This window comes from Pongo pygmaeus, chromosome 19 (assembly GCF_028885625.2).
Source record: "Pongo pygmaeus isolate AG05252 chromosome 19, NHGRI_mPonPyg2-v2.0_pri, whole genome shotgun sequence".
In the NCBI taxonomy this organism is placed as follows: Eukaryota; Metazoa; Chordata; class Mammalia; order Primates; family Hominidae; genus Pongo; species Pongo pygmaeus.
Genome location: NC_072392.2, coordinates 81,429,665 through 81,451,152, shown reverse-complemented (window position 1 = coordinate 81,451,152; position 21,488 = coordinate 81,429,665). Strand labels below are relative to the sequence as shown.

The 21,488-nt window shown below is 37.1% G+C and overlaps 1 protein-coding gene and 1 pseudogene across 6 annotated transcripts in view; both read right to left on the bottom strand.

Moving 5' to 3' along the window:
• TANC2 (tetratricopeptide repeat, ankyrin repeat and coiled-coil containing 2) overlaps positions 1-21,488 on the bottom strand; it is a 487,927-nt gene that overhangs the window by 235,777 nt on the left and 230,662 nt on the right. For all 6 annotated transcript variants that reach the window (XM_063657089.1, XM_054458934.2, XM_063657088.1 and 3 more), the window contains 2 exons: positions 7,223-7,371; positions 402-588 (listed from right to left, as the gene is read on the bottom strand). In XM_063657089.1, the coding sequence (XP_063513159.1) occupies positions 402-588; positions 7,223-7,371 (336 nt within the window). The remainder of the gene's footprint in view (positions 1-401; positions 589-7,222; positions 7,372-21,488) is intronic.
• Positions 18,183-18,864, bottom strand: LOC129016820 (dnaJ homolog subfamily B member 6-like; annotated as a pseudogene).

Genomic DNA, 21,488 nt, shown 5'->3' with positions numbered 1-21,488 from the left:
AACAACTCAAATCATAACTCTTTCGCCACTTAATCTAATCTCACCTTTCTTTCATAAAACTCTCGACTATACCAGTAAGGAATGAACTTTTTCTGAACTACTTCTGTTGGTAGATAGATGATGTACGTGCATTTACAGGAAGAAGTGGACAGAAGTTTTTTTTTAAAATCCACTCCTCCTTATCAGGGAATATCCTGATAAGGAGTGGTTAAGTAGGGAGGAATACCTTTCATTTTGTTTACCCTTAAGTTTCTCTCTCCAGCATCATTAAAAAGACCAGGAAAGTTTTACATATACATCTCAACAATTCAAAAGCAGAATTTTTAAAAACCTTAAGCTTGTGTAATTATTTTAAAAAGGAAAAAAAGGATACAAAATTATCAATATAAAAACCAACTCACCAATGATGCCACTATCTCTGCTTTCAAGGGTAGAGGTTGGACTAGTAACAGCCCCATAGCTGCAGTCCTTGGCAGTTGCATTTGTACTGATGGGTGGGAGTGTAGAGCAGGGGCTACTGGCTGGTGGAGAGGCAGTGCTGCTAGTCAGAGTTGAACAAGGACTTATCCGCTGAGTGATTGCTGAGGTCTGAAAAATTGGAATCATGAATAAGTAAGATAACCTGATCAGCTGTTAAAGTATATTTTAAGATAAAATAAATGCTTTGATGAAAAAAAAAAACTACATGCATAGCTTTTACATCTATTAGGCTCTATTTGTTTTTGCTTTCTCGGATAAGGACTTTGGGGTCTACAAATTAATGTGAAACTTGATGAACTTAACATTAACAGAGACTGTTGCCAGTTTTTCTGCCTACAAAATTTCCAGTGACAAGTGCCCTATCACTGCCATTCATTAATAGAATAGAGAAATTTTTTATTAAGCACAAGTTCTCCCTGCTATTTGCAAGTTTTCCTTGCAATCAATAAAACTTTTTGGAAGACCTGGAACTTTGCCTTGTTAATAATTTTCTTTCTTTTTTTTTTTTTTTTGAGACAGAGTTTCATTCTTGTTGCCCAGGCTGGAGTGCAATGGCACAATCTTGGCTCACTGTAACCTCCGCCTCCCAGGTTCAAGCGATTCTCCTGCCTCAGCCTCCCAAATAGCTGGGATTACAGGCATGCCATCACACCTGGCTAGTTTTGTATTTTTAGTAGAGATGGGGTTTCACCATGTTGGCCAGGGTGGTCGCGAACTCCTGACCTCAGGTGATCCACCTGCCTCAACCTCCCAAAGTGCTGGGATTATAGGTGTGAGCCACTGGACCCAGCCAATAATTTTCTTTAGATGGAAGGGAAAAAAAATCTCTACAGCTGGGAAGAAATAAAGTTCTTAATGCAAGGAAGAACTTTACATAGGCAGCTTACATAGGTAGCTGTCCGGAGACAATAGGCAGCTGTCCAGAGACAACACATGAATGCAGGGAAAAATGCCTTATTCTAAAAGTTTGTCTAATAAAACAGAATTAATATTAGTTTAATACAAACCTAAATAACTTCTCTATAACAGCATTACAGCCTGAGATCACCTTGTACACTGAATGATTCTTATACTTGAAGTTATTTACAAGTTTTGATGTGAAGGAATGAATAATTACTAAAAAGGTTGGTGGTAATATATTCTGGTTTGCCTAATTTAATGACAATTCACTTTTCTTCAACTCTTTCTACACAAATAAATTACTACAATAGTGAATAAAAGTATACTTTTTCAAACACTAAAAACATTTTATCCTTTTTTTTTTTTTTGAGACGGAGTCTCACTGTGTCGTCCAGGCTGGAGTGCAATGGCACAATCTTGACTCACTGCAACCTCTGCCGCCCAGGTTCAAGTGATTCTCCTGCCTCAGCCTTTCGAGTAGCTGGGATTACAGCCGCCAAATATCACGCCTGGCTAATTTTTATAGTTTTAGTAGAGATGGGATTTCACCGTCTTGGCCAAGCTGGTCTTGAACTCCTGAACTTGTGTTCTACCCACCTCAGCCTCCCAAAGTGCTGGGATTACAGGTGTGAGCCACTGCACCCAGCCAACATTTTATCGTTTTTAAAATTATTAAGTGATTGGCAGCAAAATTACTTGAAGACGCACTAATGATAAATTTAACATCTTTAAATGTTAAATTTAAAAGAAGCCTTTCAACTTCTTTACAAATAGAGTCTCTATTCATACTCTTTCTGCTAAAATTTAATAACTGGAGAATGTGTTGATAACTAGCTATGAGAATATTAAGGCTCTTCAACTCATCCTAAGATGATTCCTAGATGCAGTCCCTTGTGTTTAATCATCTGTGTTGAATCTAGGTTTTGATTTTAATTTAAATACTATAACCAGGTTACAAAAGATACATTTGACTCAACCAAGAACAAGTGACATTCTCATTACCCTCCAACCAAGTAAATCTTTTCAATCATATCAATAATATTAGAATCTGATTTTTCTTAAGAACACAGTAAGCTCTCAAATGTATCCAAATTTCTCTTTTACTATATGTTATCTCTCCAGAGAAGAGGAGAGTTTCAATTTTTTAAAATCTCTATTTCTATAATATGATGCTGGTCTACCAGAGCAATGATTTTTTTTTTTTTAACCTTAAAATCTTTTTTCCCTTACAGAGCAATGATTCCTAACTAGGCACACAGTAATATCACTTGTGACATGGAAAAAACAAACATGCAAGCTCTCTCACAAAATTGACAGATACTGAGCCCCCACTCCAGACTTATTGAATTGGAATTGGAATCCTTCAGGTTAGAAATGTGGCAAACAATTTTTAACCTCCCACTCCCAGTCTGAGACACATGTGAGTAGATGAACCGTACTCAGGTCTTTTACATTAGATATAGCTATAGTCATCCCATATTGGAAAAGTTTTAGGCCCAGCATGGTGGCCTATGTCTGTAATCCCAGCACTTTGGGAGGCTTGAGGCAGGTGGATTCGTTGAGGCCAGGAGTTTGAGACCAGCCTGGCCAACATGGCAAAATGCCATCTCTATTAAAAATACAAAAATTAGCTGGGTGTGGTGGTGCATGCCTGTACTCCCAGCTACTCAGGAGGCTGAGGCATGAGAATCATTGAACCCAGGAGGTAGAGGTTGCAGTGAGCCAAGATCGTGCCACTGCACTACTGCCTGGGCAACAGAGTGAGACTCTGTCTGAAAAAAAAAAGAAGAAAAGTTTTATTATGATATGAATCTATTACTTTTATAACAACTCATTTCTGTTCTAAGATTCTCATTCTGTTCTTTGTGAAAGAAAATCATATTATATGCATAATATAGACAATGTGGAGGTTAAGCCCAAACGGCACTTACTTATTTTTACTCTAAGTTATTTTCTGCAAAATAAAGCACATATCACAGAATGTGTACCTGAAAAGCTTTAACTGTAAAAGTAAAGCTTAAATATCAAGCCATTTAGAAAACAGAAAATTGTTCATGGCTTATGACTTAAAAGGCAGGCCTCATATTTACTTAAGGAGACTAGTTAATGAGCTAGAGAAAGACAACATTTATTCTTCATGCTGTAGGCTAAAATGGATGTCTATTTAAGCCACTGCACTTCCTAAACCTTTCAGTGTTTTTCCCATTGCCCTTGATGTTCTCCAGAAGGATCCTAAGAAAGCTCCCAATCTGGATCTCTTAAAGGTCCTACAAATACACAACGTAAGAAGCTAAAGAGGAAATTCATAAAGTCCATTTGAATACCTTGGAAACTACTGAAAGAATAAAGGGGTCAGGTGAATATCACTTTCATGCTTTGTTTTTTTTGTAGAAAAATGATGTATGCTGACTTGCATTAGATTCTGTCATTACTATTTTGAGAATATCATCACTACATGATCTTCCTAAGCATAGCAGTTTATCTTTGTTAATATACTGTTTAGCTCAGAAAAAAGTCACCAAATTAACGTGACCTCCTACTTCTTAATAATCTTCCTGAAACCAGAAATTCCAATGATCAATTTAGCCACTTTCTTGTGTGGTTCCAAGATAGTTCCAGCGTATATTATACTGCAAGAAGGCTATCATTTAGCTTCATTATTAATATTTTACATTTGTATAAAGCTTAACAATTTAAAAATATTTTTATATATTATCTCATTTACTCCTTATCAACCTGGTATGATAGGCATAATGTATGTTATTTCCCCCACTTAAGAAATGTGAAAATGAAACCAATGAAAGTACGAAAGCTATGATGTAATTTCCCCCAGATCACACAGTTCCTGCATATATTTATATACTAACTATATTGCATATTATTTTATACTTTTTATTTATATGACATTTTACAGCTTACAAAGTATTTTCATATTCATGATTTAACTTGATCCTTTCAACAACCCTGTCAGGTGTTATTATTTCACATTACACTGGAACAGTATGGTGTGGCTATTAAGAGCATAGATTATAAAAGCAGACTGCCTGGATATGAATACCATTCCATCACTTTCTGGCAGTGTGTTTCCATCTCTTATTTGAAAATTGGAATACGAATGAACTCTACCACACTGGGTTGTGAAGAAGCTTAAACAAAATAGTGCAAGTAAAACAATTAGTACAATAATTGGTACACAGTAGGTATTTAATAAATGTCAGTTATTATTACCTATGAAAAATATAAAGCTCAGAGAGGTTAAGTGACACGTCCAAATTTACAAAATGGTAGGTGGCAGAGTTGGAAATAGAACACAAATTTTCTCCCTCCTGGTTCAATGGCTTTTCTATTACACCATATTGCTTTAATTAAATCAATGATACTACTCATTTACTTAAGATTATGTTATTCAGTAATGTACAAGTAAGGTGCATTCCATAGACTTGTGACTTTATGCAGAAATCACTGTGACATGCAGAATCTCAAGAACAACAAGTACAGACTTTATCATCCAAGGAAATGTAGCTGTGTAGAAATGACAGGGTCCTTGAAAAAATATTCGGGTTATAAGATACGACATCAAGTTACCTGGTCATTACTGTAACAGTCACATTTTAACTTGACATGAATATCAAGAAATGAAAGGTGAAATAGATGTTTTATTGCTCCCAATTTTTAAAAATCCCTCAACAATATCATTCCCATTTTTTATTCACAGAGCACAGCATATTGACATAGTTACAATGTAAATTGATTTAAAAAATCATCAGCTCTGAAATCATGAAACACACATTTTTGTCATGAGGTAAAACAACCCCACAACTAAACATGTAATGTAATATCAGTTAATGGTACGAGCTATGAAAAAATAAAGTAGAAGCATAGGGGTATATGGATGGGCAGGTGCAATTATTAGAAGAGGAATTAAGTAAGACCTCTCTGAGGAGGTAACATTTAGGCAGAACACTGAATAAGTGAGGAAGTGAGTTATGGGGGAAGAACATTCCAGTAAAAATGAATATAGCTGATGTGTCCGGCGAACGACAAGGAGGCCAATGTAGCTGGAGAGCCGTGCGTGAATGGGAGAGGGGTAGGAAGTGATGTAGGAGAGGTAGCAAGTGGCTAGATCAGGTGTAGCCTTCTGGGCCACAGTAAAGATTTTAGATTTTAAGTATAATGGGAATATAGTAGAAGATTACAAGCAAAGTGACAGAATTGGATTCATATTTTACAAGGCTCACTCTGGTTACTGTGTGAACAGACTACAGGGGGGCAAGAGTGGACGCAGAGACCTATTAGGAGACCATTTATTCATATAATAAATACCTACTGAGCACCTAGTAATGACAGTAATGTTCTAGGGGCAGAGGATACAGCAACGGGTAGAATAGGCAAAAATCCCAGCCTTCCAGCCTTACATTCTAGTACCTATTGCAGTAGGTACTAGATGACTAGCAGGCAAAAGATGACAGTGGCTTACACTTGGGTATAGCAGTGGGAATAGTGAGAAGGGATCAGATTGAGTACCTATTTTGAAGACAGGGTCTACGATTTGCTGAAAGAGTGAATGTGGGTCTGATGGAAGTCAAATGGCTCCAATGCTTTTGTCCTAAGCAAGTAGGTGATACCATTTATTCATATGGGAAACACTGCAGAAGGCACAGGTTCTAGGGAGAAATCTGACATGTTAAGTTTGAGATACATTTTAAACATTAGGTAGAAAATATAATGTGGGAAGCTAAATATACAAATTTCAAGTAAAGGGGAAAAGGCAGGGCTAGAGATAATTAGGGAGTTAAGATAGTATTTAAATAATGTGCAGCTAGCAAAACCAATAACCTAAGGAGTGAGGCTTGAGGAGAGCGCCCTGGAACATCTGAACTTATCCACATGATATATAAATATATTCAAATAATCCTTGTATATCTCATTGTAACAAAAGTAATATGTGATATAGACTCTTCACTAATATTTACTAATAAAATATGCAATTTAAAATTAATTGGTCATCTCCTGAATAAAACGCTTCACTATCAGACATTCACGCTGAAGATTAAGATCATATAAGTGAATCTGACTCTAGTACTTTTTTTGCTACATTTAAACTGAAAAAAATGAAAATAGCAAAAGAAAGAAAACTATAAAATATTTTTTAAATTGTTGATTTTTTTAACTTTCTGAGATGGATACTTAGAAAATCCCCAAATATTTAGATATTGAGTAATATACTTCTAAGTAGCCTCTGAGTCCAACAGGAAATCATAAAAAAATCAGAAAATATTTTAAATTGAAATAAAAACTAAGTATAACAAAACTTGTAGGATATAGCTAAAGATGTGCTTAAAAAGAAATATTAGTTTTAAATGTGTATTTCAGAAAAGTAGAAAATCTGAACTAACGATCCAAGTAATCTTTTAGATACCACTTTCTAAATTATCATTTTGTAATCGCTAAATTCCACTGTGGTCACAGTAACTGGAATCTCTGGAAATTTGTCAAGACCTGCTCTATGGCTCAGCATATAACCAATTCGGTAAATAATCCACATGCACTTGGAAAGAATGTATATTCTGCAAATTTGGGGTGCAGTGCTTATATACGTGTCAATTTTATTTGTTGGCTTGCTCATTCATTCATTAAATCAATCAAAACCTAAAAGTGGCTTTTTGGGTTGTTAAATCTAAGACTAAAGCTAAAAGATTATTCATAAACTGAAGAAATAATAGTGATTATGGAAAATTAAGTTGTATTCTAGGTCTCAAAAGGCATTCAACAATTGGGATTATTTCTGGCATAATAAGCTGATTCACAACATGTTTCACAAAGGTGATAGCAAACAGCTTACCTGATTTTCATCCTGTACTTCCATGCTGTATTGGTCACCTGGCTGAACTTCTGTGACTTTCTCTCCAAGGAGGAAACCCAGACGAGTCATGAGTGTGTTTGCTGCCTCATCTACAGATGGAGGGGGGCCAAGCTCCTGTTCAGCATCACCTGTAACAAGAAGGCATTGAAGAACATGAATCTTTCAAAATAAAATGGTCTAGTTCTGCAACTATTTGTACATTCACTTTGGTCATTTCTTTAGTTTTCACATTTTAACTAAAAAATTACAAAGTTACGAGGTTTTTCTTGGACTACTCACTCTCAATATAAATTCGCTTCCAAGTAAAAAATTTACACAAATCAAATAAAAATGAGCCAGGGAAGTCAAAATGATTATAAATGTGAGGCAGAAAAAAATTTTCCTAAAATGAGTATCTGTTTATGTTAGATTGACTTACCGTCCATATTTATTCAGGTTTTGTTCTAAATTCAGAGCATTTAATCTCACCTTGTAACAATCCACAGTAGCACAGATTTCAAAGGACATTACAAAAATCTTTTTATGGGGTCAGATATACCCGTTAGCATTACAAGCATTAACTGTAGTGTCATACGGTTTGATGCCAAAACACAACAGCATCACAAAACACAATCATATCCTATTATTTAGGATATTCAGTATTACAACAGTAAACCACTCCAAATGCCAAGAAGGTAAGATCTGCATTGTTATTATTCCATTTAACATTTATATCAGCTTCTCTAATAAAGTCACAAGCTGGGGGTCAGAGATAGGGTCTATGTGTATTTTTGCATATTAGTACTGAACTCAAGTTCCATCTGTGAAAAATCTCTACAAAACTCCCACTGAATGTATGTCAAGGTAGAAAAACAAGGCTCTATTTTTCCTCTCCTATTATCCTCCCAGAGGCAACATAAATAGATTTCTTTGCCACAGAACAGAAATAAGAGAATCAGTAGGGTTATTTTTATATTATAAACATTTAGATACTTATTTTTTCCTCAAGAACCACTGAAAGCTTCTTATTCCTTGATAAAATGAAAAGGCAAAACTGGTCTCTTCAAATTAATGAGTAACACTTTCCTCCCTCCTAAAGGTTAAACTAACTAATTTTTTGCAAATTTTTCTCATCGTAGATTCCAGACCTCTAGATATTCTGGGGCTCTATTTCACTGTCTCCTACAAAGTTACTCTGATGATAAGTGTTTTCTATGTACATGGTTAACAACAGATATGAGAATTTATACAACACGGAGATATAGTCATTGACTGAAAAGTTTATAATCTATATGGAAAATAAGAGTATATATTTATTTAGCATATACTTACATAATGCTTATGATGTACAAGTCACTAGTGTAAACACTTTACATATATTAGCTTACTTAACCTTCATAACTTTAGATTCCACTTTCTAAGGTAGAAATTATTACCCTCATTTTACAGATGAGAAAAGAGAGGAACAGATACATTAAATTATTTGCTCAAAGTAATACGACCAGTAAATGGTAGAGCCAGGATTAGAACTTGAGCTCCCTGACTCCAGAATCTATGCTCCCAATGAGCACAACACAGTGTCTTCCTCACTGGAGAGAAATATTACAAATGGTGAGAATGTCTGAATAAGAGATAACTTGTAATAATAGGCATATTGCTCATAGTATGTTAATCTCAATAATCCTAACAAAGCATGTTGTAAACACTAAGTAAGGTAATCAAATGGAGGTTCTTAAGAGACAGATAACTGCAACCCTTTCTACATTACTACTTTCAGTACTTCCAAGTACTAATGCAGAAAGAAGTTCAAGAATTCTTCTGTGAGTGGCTATATTAGATACTGCTACCATACCAGGTCCTTTTCATCTGGTTTGACTGGTATTTTTTAAACTTTGCTAAATCTACTTTTTCCTTCCTATCTACTTACCTCGTCTAAAAATATCATTTGAGGATGACATTAATATATTATCTGTCATGCACTCTATAATGAAAGAAATCCGATACCAGGTTATGATACGAAAAAACTATCTTTGGCAATTACATTTGTTTTGAACTTTTCTTATTTGTTGATCTTGAGTAAAATTTTACACATTATGAAAAGCCTAGTAGATGAATTAGTGGGGCTTCTCAAATAACAGACAGCGACCTAATTGTGAATCCCTCCATCTTAAGTCTTAGATTATCAATGGCTGCCTCTGTCTCCTCTTCCTTAAAGTATGCCAGGATTTCTGGTGGAATAAAGTAGAAACAGTAGAGGCACTTCCTTTCTGGTTTCTAGATTACAGACTTAACTGTCAGTAACCTCTTCCCTATTCCACTTTCATTTCCTATTTTAAAATAAATTAAAAATAGTTACCTCTGAAAACAAAAAAGGGTGGGGCCAGGCGCGGTGGCTCATGCTTGAAATCCCAGCACTTTGGGACGCCGAGGCAGGTTGATCACTTGAGCCCAGGAGTTCAAGACCAGCCTGGGCAACATGGTGAAACCCCATCTCTACAAAAAATACAAAAATTAGCTGGGTGTGGTGGCGCGTGCCTGTGGTCCCAGCTACTTAGGAGACTGAGGCAGGAGAATTGCTTGAACCCAGGAGGCCGAGGTGGCAGTTAGCCATGATCATGTCACTGCACTCCAGCCTGGGCAACAGAGCAAGATCCTGTCTGAAAAATAAATAAATAATTTTTTTTTAAAAAAAGGTGGGAATATCTGAAATATATTTTGAAGTTGCTCTGTAGGACCAGATGAACAGCTTCTCACTTGCAGGAATTTATTAGGTTGGTGCAAAAGTAATTGAGGTTTTTGCCATTATGGCACCATTAAAGGTAATGGCAAAAACCACAATTACTTTTGCACCAACATAATAATGTATTCAAATACTGTATATTGAAACACAAAGCCAGGTCCTCCCCTCCAAACCATTTCATTTAAAATATGCTTAAAATGTCACCGGGTCACGCATTTTCATTTTTTTCCTACTTAGTGTACGTTGATTCTGCATTCTTCCTTAAATACTACCATTTTTCTTCCCTTTTTGTTTCATTTCTACTTCCCACTTGCAAGTAACTGCTATGATAAAACCTCTCTGCCTGCAAAATGAAAATTTACGAGCAGAATAAAGTCTGGCCAGTGGAATAAAGATAGCCTTTTTCCCCCTCATTACAATTAACAATAGGGCCATTTGAAGATCACTAAAAGGGAGGATTTAATGGAAATAGTGGTAGCTTAAGAGAGAGAAATCAGTGCTTAATTATCAGGGTTACTGGGTTCTTAATTTTTAAGAACAGAGAAAGTGATTTAAAAAAATTTAAGAAAATTCTTTGACATACTTTAAAGATTGTCTGGTTTTTGGAGGCAATGTGCATCTTAGGATGAGTTTCAACCATATTGTGTGTATCAAGTCTTTTTTTCTTGGTGGGGGGGAGAGTGCATTATGGTTTTCCATGTTCATGGTTTGGAAGACAATTTTGTTATGATATCAATACTCCCCAAATCAATCTACCAATTTAATGCAATCCTTATCAAAATTCCAGCTGCTTGTTTACTTGCTTCCTTTCCTTCTTCCCTTATTTTTGCAGAAATTGACCAGCTGATCATAAAAATCATATGGAAATATAAGAAGAACAGAGTTGGAAGACTCACATTGCCTATTTTCAAAATTTATTACAATACAACATTAATCAAGGCAGTATGGTACTGGCATCAGAAGAGACCAATGAAATAAAGAGTCCAGAAATATACTCTTACGTTATGGTCAATTGATCTTTTTTTTCTTTTCTAGGACAGGGTCTCGCTCTGTTGCCCAGGCTGGAATGCAGCGGTACAACCATGGCTCACTGCAGCCTCGACCTCCTGGGCTCAAGCAATCCTCTTGCCTCAGCCTCCTGAGTAGCTAGGACTACAGGTATGCACCATCATGCCTGGATAATTTTCAAAAAAATTTTTTTGTAGAGATGGTGTCTCATTATGTTGCCCAGGCTGGTCTTGAACTCCTGGGCTTAAGCAATCCTCCCACTTCATCCTCCCAAAGTGCTAAAATTACAGGCATGAGTCACCATTCCTGCCTTGGCTAAATGATTTTTAACAAGGATGCAATGACAATTCAATGGGAAAAAATAATCTCTTCAACGGTGTTGGGACAACTGGATAAACACAAACAAAGGTATGAAGATGAAGCCCTACCTCATATATCAAAATTAACTAAAAATGTATTGTGGACCTTAATGTATAAGCTAAAACTATAAAACTCTTAGAAGAAAACATGGTAGTAAACTTTGTGACCTTTGGTTAGGCAATGTTTTCTTAGATATGACACTAAAAGCACAAATGACAAAAGGAAAAACAGATAAATCAGACTTCATCAATATCAAGAAGTGTCATGCTTCAAAGGATACCATCAAGAGAGTGAAAAGACAACCCACTGAATGGGAGAAAATATATGTGAATCATGTGTTCAAGGGACTTGAATCCAGACTATATAAAGAACTCCTACTACTCAACCACAAAAAGGCAAATAAATGAATTAAAACATAGGCAAAATACTGGAATAGACATTTCACCAAAGAGGGTATACAAATGGTCAATAAGTACATGAAAGGATGTTTGACATAATTAGTCATTAAGGGAAATGCAAATCAAAACCACAAGGAGATATCAAGTTATATCCACCAGGATGGTTAAAACAAAAAAGACAAGCAATAAGAAATAGTGAAATTTACTGGAACCTTCATACAATAATGGTAGCAATGTAAAATTGTGCAGACACTTTGAAAACAGTCTGGCAGTTCCTCAAGATGTTACACATAGAGTTACCATGTGACTCAGCAGATCTACTCCTAGGCATATACCCAAAAGAACTGAAAACACACATCAACTTGTACACAAATGGTCATAGCAGTGTTATTTGTAACAGTCAAAAATAGAACCCCACTGTCCCTCAAATGATGAATGGATAAATAAAATGTCATATATTCCCATTAGGGAACCTTTGGCCATGAAAAAAAGAAATACTGACACATGCCATAAAATGAAAGAACACTCACTGAAAGTATTGTGCTAAGAAAATCAGACACAAAAGACCACATATTGTGTGATTCCAATTGTATGAAATGTCTGGAATAGGCAAATCTGTGGAAATAAAAAGTAGACAAGCCATTGCCTAGGACTAGGTTGTGTGGGGAGTGACTGTGAATGGGCACAGGACTTTTTTTGGGGGGGGGTGACAAAAATGCTCTAAAATTAGATAGTGGTGATAGTTACACGAGTCTGTAAATATACTAAGTATCACTGAGGTGTACATCTTAAAAGGATGTATTTTTTGGTATGTGAATTACATTTCAGTATAGCTGTTATTAATAAATACGAAAACCCCATAACAGTACAGATAGAACCATGTACCCATCACCCAGTTTTCCCAAAGGTAACATCTTACATAACCACAGTGAGTTATATGGGAAAATGACACTGGGAGAATACAATTAACTAGACTACAAACCTTATTCAGATTTTGCCAAATTTTTTTTTTTTTTTTTGGACAGAGTCTCACCCTGTTGCCAGGCTGGAGTACAGTGGGGCTCAGCTCACTGCAACCTCTGCCTCCTGAGTTTAAGTGATTCTCCTGCCTCAGCCTCCCGAGTAGCTGGGACTACAGGCGCCCACCACCACGCCCGGCTGATTTTTTGTATTTTTAGTAGAGATGGGGTTTCACCATGTTGGCCAGGATGGTCTCAATCTCTTGACCTCGTGATCTGCCCACCTAGGCCTCCCAAAGTGCTGGGATTACGCCACTGCACCCAGCCAGATTTTTTTTTTTTTTTTTTTTTTTTTAAGAGATGGGGTCTCAGCTTTGCTGTCCAGGCTGTTCCGGAACCCCTGAGCTCAGGTGGTCCTCTCACCTCAGCATCCTCAGCATGCTGGAAATACAGTTGCATGTCACCCTGGCCAGCTTGATTTTGTCAGATTTTGCCTGCACTCATTTGTTGTGGTTGGGTTTTTTTGGGTACATTTTGTGTATAGTTCTGTGAATTTCCATGTGGTATCATTTTTCTTTTGCCTGAAGAAATTTCTTAGACATTTCTTGTAGTACAAGTCAACTGGTGATAAAGTCTTCCATTTTTTATATGTTTGAGAAAATCTTCACTTTGCTTTCATTTTTGAAATATATTTTTTCAGGGTACACCATTCTAGGTTGATAGTGTCTTTGTCTCAGTAATTTAAAGATGCTATTCCTAAATTTGAAAATTAAAGAATTTAAAAAAGGATGCTGCCCCACTTGTCTTCTTGTCTTTGGTTTTTTTTTCAAAGAGAAGTGTGCTGTCATCTTTGTTTCTCCACTGTCTGTGATTTCTCTGACTGATTTTAATAGTTTTTTCTTTATCATTAGTTTTAAGCAGTTTCATATTGTGTCTTAGTGAAATCTTCATGTTTCTTGTGCTTAGGATTCATTGAACTTCTTGTATCTGTGGGTTTATAGTTTTCATCAAACTTAGAACATTTCTTCAAAAAACACATGTGTATGTGTCTGTATATACACAAACACACACATATATGTATATATACACATAAAAAACATAATTTTTGGTGGTTGTTCTCTCTTTCTGGGGCAGATTATAACTTTTATTAGCTATAATAATAGCTAGCTATATATGGCAATTAACTATACCATTAACCAAATCTGAGTAAGGTCTGTAGTCTAGTTAATTGCACATGCCAGGTACTATTCCTAAGCATTTTACCTATATTAACTAATTTAATCATCAAACTGCCCTACAAGGTAGGCAATCTTATCCATACTTTACAAATAATGAAAATAAAGCACACAAAGAATAAGTAACTTACCAAATTCATATGGCTAATAAGTGGCTGAGCCAGGCAATCTGGCTCTAGACCTCAGGCTCTTTATTCCTAAGTTATACTGTCATCTCCAAGTCCAGTCTCTCACCATATTGCCAGGCATCAGTCCCCAGCTCCCCTCTGCCCACTGAATTTGCTCAAAACTCTCAAAATTTCTCAAGTCATCATATCAATTATTTGACCTATATTTTTGTCTCATCCATGACCATCCAGGTGATATGAAGAGGGTCTCATCTTCATAACAATACACTCCAATTAAGGTATGTCCCTAAACAAAGACAGTACTTTCCTTGAATGGAATTCTGTAACTTAATAATGACGACAACTTTGAGGTATGAGAAACAGATAGCTTGTTGTTGAAAAACAATCTCTGTGAGACTGTGATACACAAAATAAATCATACAGCACTCATGCATTACGCTGATTAAAACTATTTAAATTTGTAGTTCTTGGTTTTATTTTGGCTGTTTGTAAGCAGTGTGTGTACGCATTAGGCTATGCTCCCAGAAATCTGGTTGACGAATATATCACCATAAAGACTAAGGGATTATAAGTTTTACATGGAAATGGAAAGGTCCAAGAATAGTATAGAAGACTTGAAGAAAGGCTGGGTGCGGTGGCTCACGCCTGTAATCCCAGCACTTTGGGAGGCTGAGGGGGGTGGATCACCTGAGGTCAGGAGTTTGAGACCAGCCTGACCAACATGGTGAAACCCCGTCTCTACCAAAAATACAAAAAATTAGCCGAGTGTGCTGGCAGGTGCCTGTAAGCCCAGCTACTTGGGAGGCTGGGGCAGGAGAATCACTTGTACCCGGGAGGCGGAAGTTGCAGTGAGCCGAGATTGCGCCATTGCACTCCAGGCTGGGCAACAAGAGTGAGACACTGTCTCAAAAAAAAAAAAAAAAAAAAAAAGAGAGAGAGAGAGAAGAACGGCATACTGTTTAATATCAAGATTAATATAAAGCTAAAGTAATTAAGACACAGCTAGACAAAAGCATAGATAAAAAGGTGGTCAATGGAACAGTTTAAAAATCCAAAAACAGATCTCTCTCTATATATAATCACCTGATTCGGAACAAAAGTTTCACTGCAGTGTTTCAGTAACATGAGAGTATTTTCAAGTATTGGTGACAGATCAATATGATATCCATATGGAAAAGTAAATCCTGTCCTTAAAAGAATAAATTTCACATAGATTATAGACCCAAAGGTAAAAAGTGAAGCAATAAGGCTTCTGGAAAACGACCTAATATTATATCTTTATGACCTAGAACTAGGTAAATATTTCTTAGACAGGCCCAAAAGGCAACAACCATTAAGAAAAAAGATTGGCAAAGTCAATCTTTTCACCAAAGACACCATTAAGAAGGTAAAAGGGCAAGCCATAGAGTGAGATAACTACTACAAATCAACAAGAAAAAGAAAGACAATCCAATTAAAAAATAGACAAAAGATCTATACAGGATTTACAAAAGACAATATCCAAACAGCTAATAAGCACATGTAAAGGAGTTCAATATTATTGGGAAATGCAAATCAAAACTCCAATGAGATACTGCTACACATGTACGGTGCAGAATGGCACACAAAACAAACAAAATAGCATCTGACAGTACGGGGCAAAGGAACACTGAAACACTGCTGTGCTGATGGGAACGTAAATTGGTAGCATCAAATCTGGATAAAAGGTTTGGCATTTAAAAAATGTATGGTTTAAAATTTGGAAAATGTTTGCCATTTTATAGAAACCATATGACTCAGCAAGTCCACTACTAGTTGTATATAAAAAAAAGGAAAAGTATACTAATAGGTGCATCAAAAGACATGTAACAAATGTTCATAAAACTGTTCATCATAGCCCAAGTTGAAAATGTCCATCAAGGCCAAGTGCAGTGGCTCACGCCTGTAATTCCAGCACTTTGGGAGGCCGAGGCAGGTGGATCACTTTAGGTCAGAAGTTCAAGACTAGCCTGGCCAACATGGTGAAACCCTTTCTCTACCAAAAAAATACAAAAACTAGCCGGGTGTGGTGGCACATGCTTGTAGTCCCAGCTATTCGAGCCTGGGTGACACAGCAAAACCCTAGCTCCACAAAAACATTTTTTAAAAAAAGAAGCCAGGCCTGGTAGTGCACGCCTGTAGTCCCAGCTACTCAGGTGGGTAAACTAAGAGGATGGCTTGAGCCTGGGAGTTCAAGGTTGCAATGAAACATGATTGCACCACTGTACTCTAGTCTGGGTGACAGAGTGAGACCCTGTCTCACACTCTGTCCCCAACCCCCCCTCCCCCAAAAAAAACATACTGAACAAAAGAAGACAGATTCAAAAGAATATATAGGGCCAGGCGCAGTGGCTCACACCTGTAATCCCAGCACTTTGCGAGGCCGAGGTGGGTGGGTCACCTGACCAACATGGCGAAATTCCATCTCTACTAAAAATACAAAAAAATTTAGCCGGGTGTGGTGGCAGGCGCCTGTAATCCCAGCTACTCGGGAGGCTGAAACATGAGAATAGCTTGAACCTGGGAGGCGGAGGTTGCAGTGAGCTGAGATCGTGCCATTGCACTCCAGCATGGGCGACAGAGCAAGACTCCATCTCAAAAAAAAAAAAAAAATACATACTAAATGATTTTATTTATATAAAGTTCAGAAATTGGTAAAACAAATAATTGATGATGGCAGTCAGAACAGTGGGTATGTTTGTAGGGGGAGGATAATGATGCAGAGGAAGCATGAAGGAAGCTTCTGAACTGCTGAAAACATTCAATATCTTAATTTGTGTTCACTTCATAAATTTTCATAGCAAGTCATAACTGTTATTTGCATTCCTTTCTGTATTTATAATTTTTACAAAATTACAAAAAATGTATTAAAAACTTAGGGCACTGACCTTGAGAATGAAACAATATTCTCAACAATACTTGTTTATGCTTTTTTACTCTAAGAAACAAGTCTAGAATTATGAAAAAAAAACACTACATATTTAAGCTATATATTTTAATACTATTTAAGTTGCTCAGATGAGGGATACCAATTAAATATCAGCAAACTTCTACTCTAAACATTTAGATCTTTCATTTAAAGTTCCTGTCTTATGAAGACATAATTTTAGAAATCAAGAGATTTCAAGGAAATTATATATGAAATATGTTATGGTTTAAATAGATCTTCAACTAATGAAACTTTTATCTATTTTTTCCCACTCAGGAAAGAATGCACCAAACATTTGCATTTCTTTTTTTAAAAAACAAATGACAAAGACTCAGTTTACCAGATTTACTTAAATTTTAAAAAATATTTTATATATTTAGGGAGTACAAGTGCAGATTTCTCACATGCATGTATGACACAGTGGTGGAGTCTGGACTGTCAGTGTACCCATCACTCGAATAATGAGTGTGCATTATACCCAGTAGGTAAATTTCCGACCCTCTCAAATTTTAGTTTTTAAATTTCAGCTTAACATTACTAATTTAAACAATTATCAAAACTAAGTTGCTAGCATTCATCCACAACTAGAAAACATCCTTAATTTATACTAAACTAGAAATGTATTATGACGAATGCATTAATATCTTGCACTACTAAATAGAGAATAAAATAGAAATTATTTCTGTGGAAGATTCATGCTGTCATGCTGGCAACGTTAACTTCACTTGACAGAAAAAAATAGGAATTATTTCTGTGGAAGATTTATGCTGGCAATGTTAATGTCACTTGACACTACACTTGGCTCACATTTCAGACACAATGGAAAAGCAGATCCATGCTGGTGTTAAGTGTACAATCTTGTCCTACCACTACTCAAGAGTCAAGGTTCAACTAAGAGTATATTTAATAATGAAAGCAAAGTGCATACAGAGATTTACAATTTTGAAGTTTTAAAAAAAGGTCCTATTATGTGGCCTCATCAATAAATTCAAAAGTTTAAGACAAATAGGGACTCCAATGAGCTGTTTATAAATACTCTAGATTAGGCATAATGAAAAAAAGTCGAGTTCATCTGAAATCTTCAAAGAAATGTTCCTTAATCCTCAATGGTGCTTGTTATAGTTTAACATTTCTGTTCAAATGTGTGTGTTGAGTTACTTGTTATGCAAGGGTAGCAGCTGCTCCTCACCATTTATCGGTAAGGACTTCGACTCTTTCTTGACCCTTTTCAACAATTCTCTTTGTAGTGATTTTCTGCCATCAACTATTTTAGGTGTAAGTTGATACAAATTTGAAGCTGCCCATGGCACTACCACCAAATAACATGGAGGAAAATGAAGTGAGGCCTCCATGACCTCATAACTGAATGAAGCAAATCGTGTATCAAAAGAAGAAAATCCACTTCCAAAACATGGAAATCCAATCAAGGTGGAGAAAAATGACTGTTCCTCAGCTTCTGCTTCTTCAGGAACCCCTTTGATTCCCCAAAAATGTCCTCAAATGAGTTTTCATAGAAGTTGAATAAAAATGGGTCCCTTCCACCAAAAAAGTCCCTGAAGGCATCATCTGGGTTACAGGAATGTGAAGCCAAACTAAAACGAACTGTCAAAATGACTTCCAACTCCTCCTCCGCCATTTAATTTCTTTGCCATATTTGTCACAGATGTCCCATTTTTTAGCATCTGATAATATCTCATATGCTTCAGCTACTTGTCAGAATTTTCTGTTTCTTCTCTATTCTCAGGATTTTTATCTGGATGCCACTTTGGTGCCAGTTTCCAATATGCCTCTTTAATAACCTTGGAGCGGGGGTAGCCGGGTGGGCATGTCTCTACATGCCTAGAACTTCATAGTATTCTACCAAGTTTCAACAGATTGTAGGAACAGGCTGGAGGACATGAGCGGTGGTGTCAGGAAGCAGGGGAGGCAGGGCTCGGCTCTGGCACAGCAGTGCTGGTGGCAGTGGTGGCACCCCACGCTTTCCTCTGAAAACCTTTGTTTTAAATTGGCTATTTAGGAATTCTGTGGAAATGACAGTCAGAACACAAGTTCTCAAATTCTCTTCCTCCTACTACCTACACCTCACTGGAGTGATACAACTGTCAAAATAAGGGTGGTAGTGACACTAGGCAAGTACACTGGAAGCTGAAGGTAGATGAGAACAGGAGTGACGCTTCATTTTCTGTAATCACCGAATAACCAGGGAAGAGTGAGGAGCCAAGAGCAAGGCAAACAGCAACAACCTTAGATCTCTCCAGCTTTTCTGGTTGACAGATGCTGGTGAATCCACTTGGAGAGGGGGCTATACCTGCTAAATGTGGTCCTTGGAGGTTTAACCATTCCGAGAGGCAATATTATTACCAGATAAAGCAGAATTTAAGGTGGTATGAGGTGTCGGTGTCAAGTGAAATTTCTGTTTTCCTGTAATTGGCAAGTAGGGCCCACAAGGCAATGAACAAAAGACCCTGAAGACGCATTTTAAATACAGACCTTTGGGGCTACCTTTCTCCCTGCTGGCTTGTTGAGATGTTCCATTTCAGTAGGCATGACAATACAACTTTCTCCCTTCCTCACCTGGTTCATGGTTTTCAACATGCCTAGAAAGTTCATGCCTGTGCCTATAGGCCCCAAAGTTGAGACTGTAGAGGGTAGTCTATACCACTCAGGTTCATCTACCTTCCACTAGGCCAACTGAACCCACAGTGAGCTAGTTTAGAGAGACGACCAACAGCGAGAGGACAGAGGCCCTTCCAACATCAACCCTGGGTAAATTCAGGTTATTATCAGAAGACCATTAAAGATATGTATCACTAACAAACCATGGGCAGTTATATAAAGAGTATCTTTATTTATTCTCCCTCCTCTCTACTGAGAAGAGTAAGCAGAAAGAAGAGGCGGCTCTGTGACATTGCAAATTTAGTAGGAACACACACGTCCCTCTAATTCGGAGCTAAATTAAATCACTATGCCTACTCTACTCTTTTTTTTTTTTTTTTTTTTTTTTGGAGACAGAGTGTCACTCTGTCACCCAGGCTGGAGTGCAGTGGTGCAATCTTGACTCACTGCAACCTCTGCCTCTCAGGTTCAAGCAACTCTCCTGCCTCAGCTTCCCTAGTAGCTGGGACTACATGCATCTGCCACCATGGCCGGCTACTTTTTGTATATTTAGTAGAGACAGGGTTTCACCATGTTGGCCAGGCTGGTCTCGAACTCCTGACCTCAGGCGATTCACCCACCTCAGCCTCCCAAATGCTGGGATTACAGGTGTGAGCCATCATGCCAGGCCTTTGCCTACTTTTTTCTACTACTATATTCTCAGTGCCTAATACATAGGAGGCATTCAAGAAATATTTTCTGAAAGCATGAAGTAAGTACTTCTTAGAGAAGGACACAATCAGATTTGAATATAATAAAGGTTCTTCTGGTTGCATTGAGGGTAATAGATTGGAGGAGGATGAGGCAAAAAGACTAGAAAGTTTCTCAGCTTCCTGATAACACAAACATATAAATCTGCCTATACATCATTCATCCTTTTAAATAGTGATACTGTTTAAATAGTAATACTTGTCCTGAACCCATCAACTCTATCATCCTTCCCTCCTTTTAATAGCAATATTGTCCCTTTTCGTATCTAAAATGAATCTTTCCAATTATATTTTGATCTTACTGAAGCCTGTCTTCAGGGAAACTTGATACAAAAGATTAGTGTTTCTCAAATTCATACTCGTGCTTTCAGATGAGTTTTTCCCATTGAGTGTTACACATATTCCAACATCTTCCAACAAATCACAAACAACTTTACTTGACCACTCTTCTCATATCAGTTAACAACTTAAAGTGGAGCAATGGCATTAAGGATAGAGGGAAGCCATTATTTTTGTTTTTTGTTTTTTTGAGATAGGGTCTCACTTTGTCACCCAGGCTGGAGTTCAGTGATGCGATCAGCCTCGAACTCCCAGGTGGGCCCAAGCAATCCTCCCACTTCAGCCTCTTGAGTAGCTGGTACCACAGGCATGTGCCACCACACCCAGTCTTTTTTTTTTTTTTTTTTTAAAGAGATGTAGTCTTCCTGTGTTGCCCAGGCTGGTCTTGAATTCCTGAGCTCAAGTGACCCTCTTGCGTTGACCTCCCAAAGAGCTGAGATTATAGGCATGAACCACCATGCCCAGCCTACAAGAAATATTTTGTAAATTAAAGGAAGTGCTATGAAGAGCACAGAGACAAAACAATTATCCTTATTTTGGGAGGGTGAGGGGAAGAAAGGGATGGAAGAGGATTCTTAGAGGAGGGTATACTTGAAATTAATGGATGAGTTTGACATTGAACAGTAGGGTCAGGGAAAAAGAGCAGACGGAACAATTTGTAGGTTCAAATTGTTTGACTTGCCAATTCAACATAAATACAGGACTTGATCACAACTGATTAAATGCAGCATATTTAATATTATCTTAAAACAGTGTTTGAAGTTTATTTCTGGAATAATGTTGATAG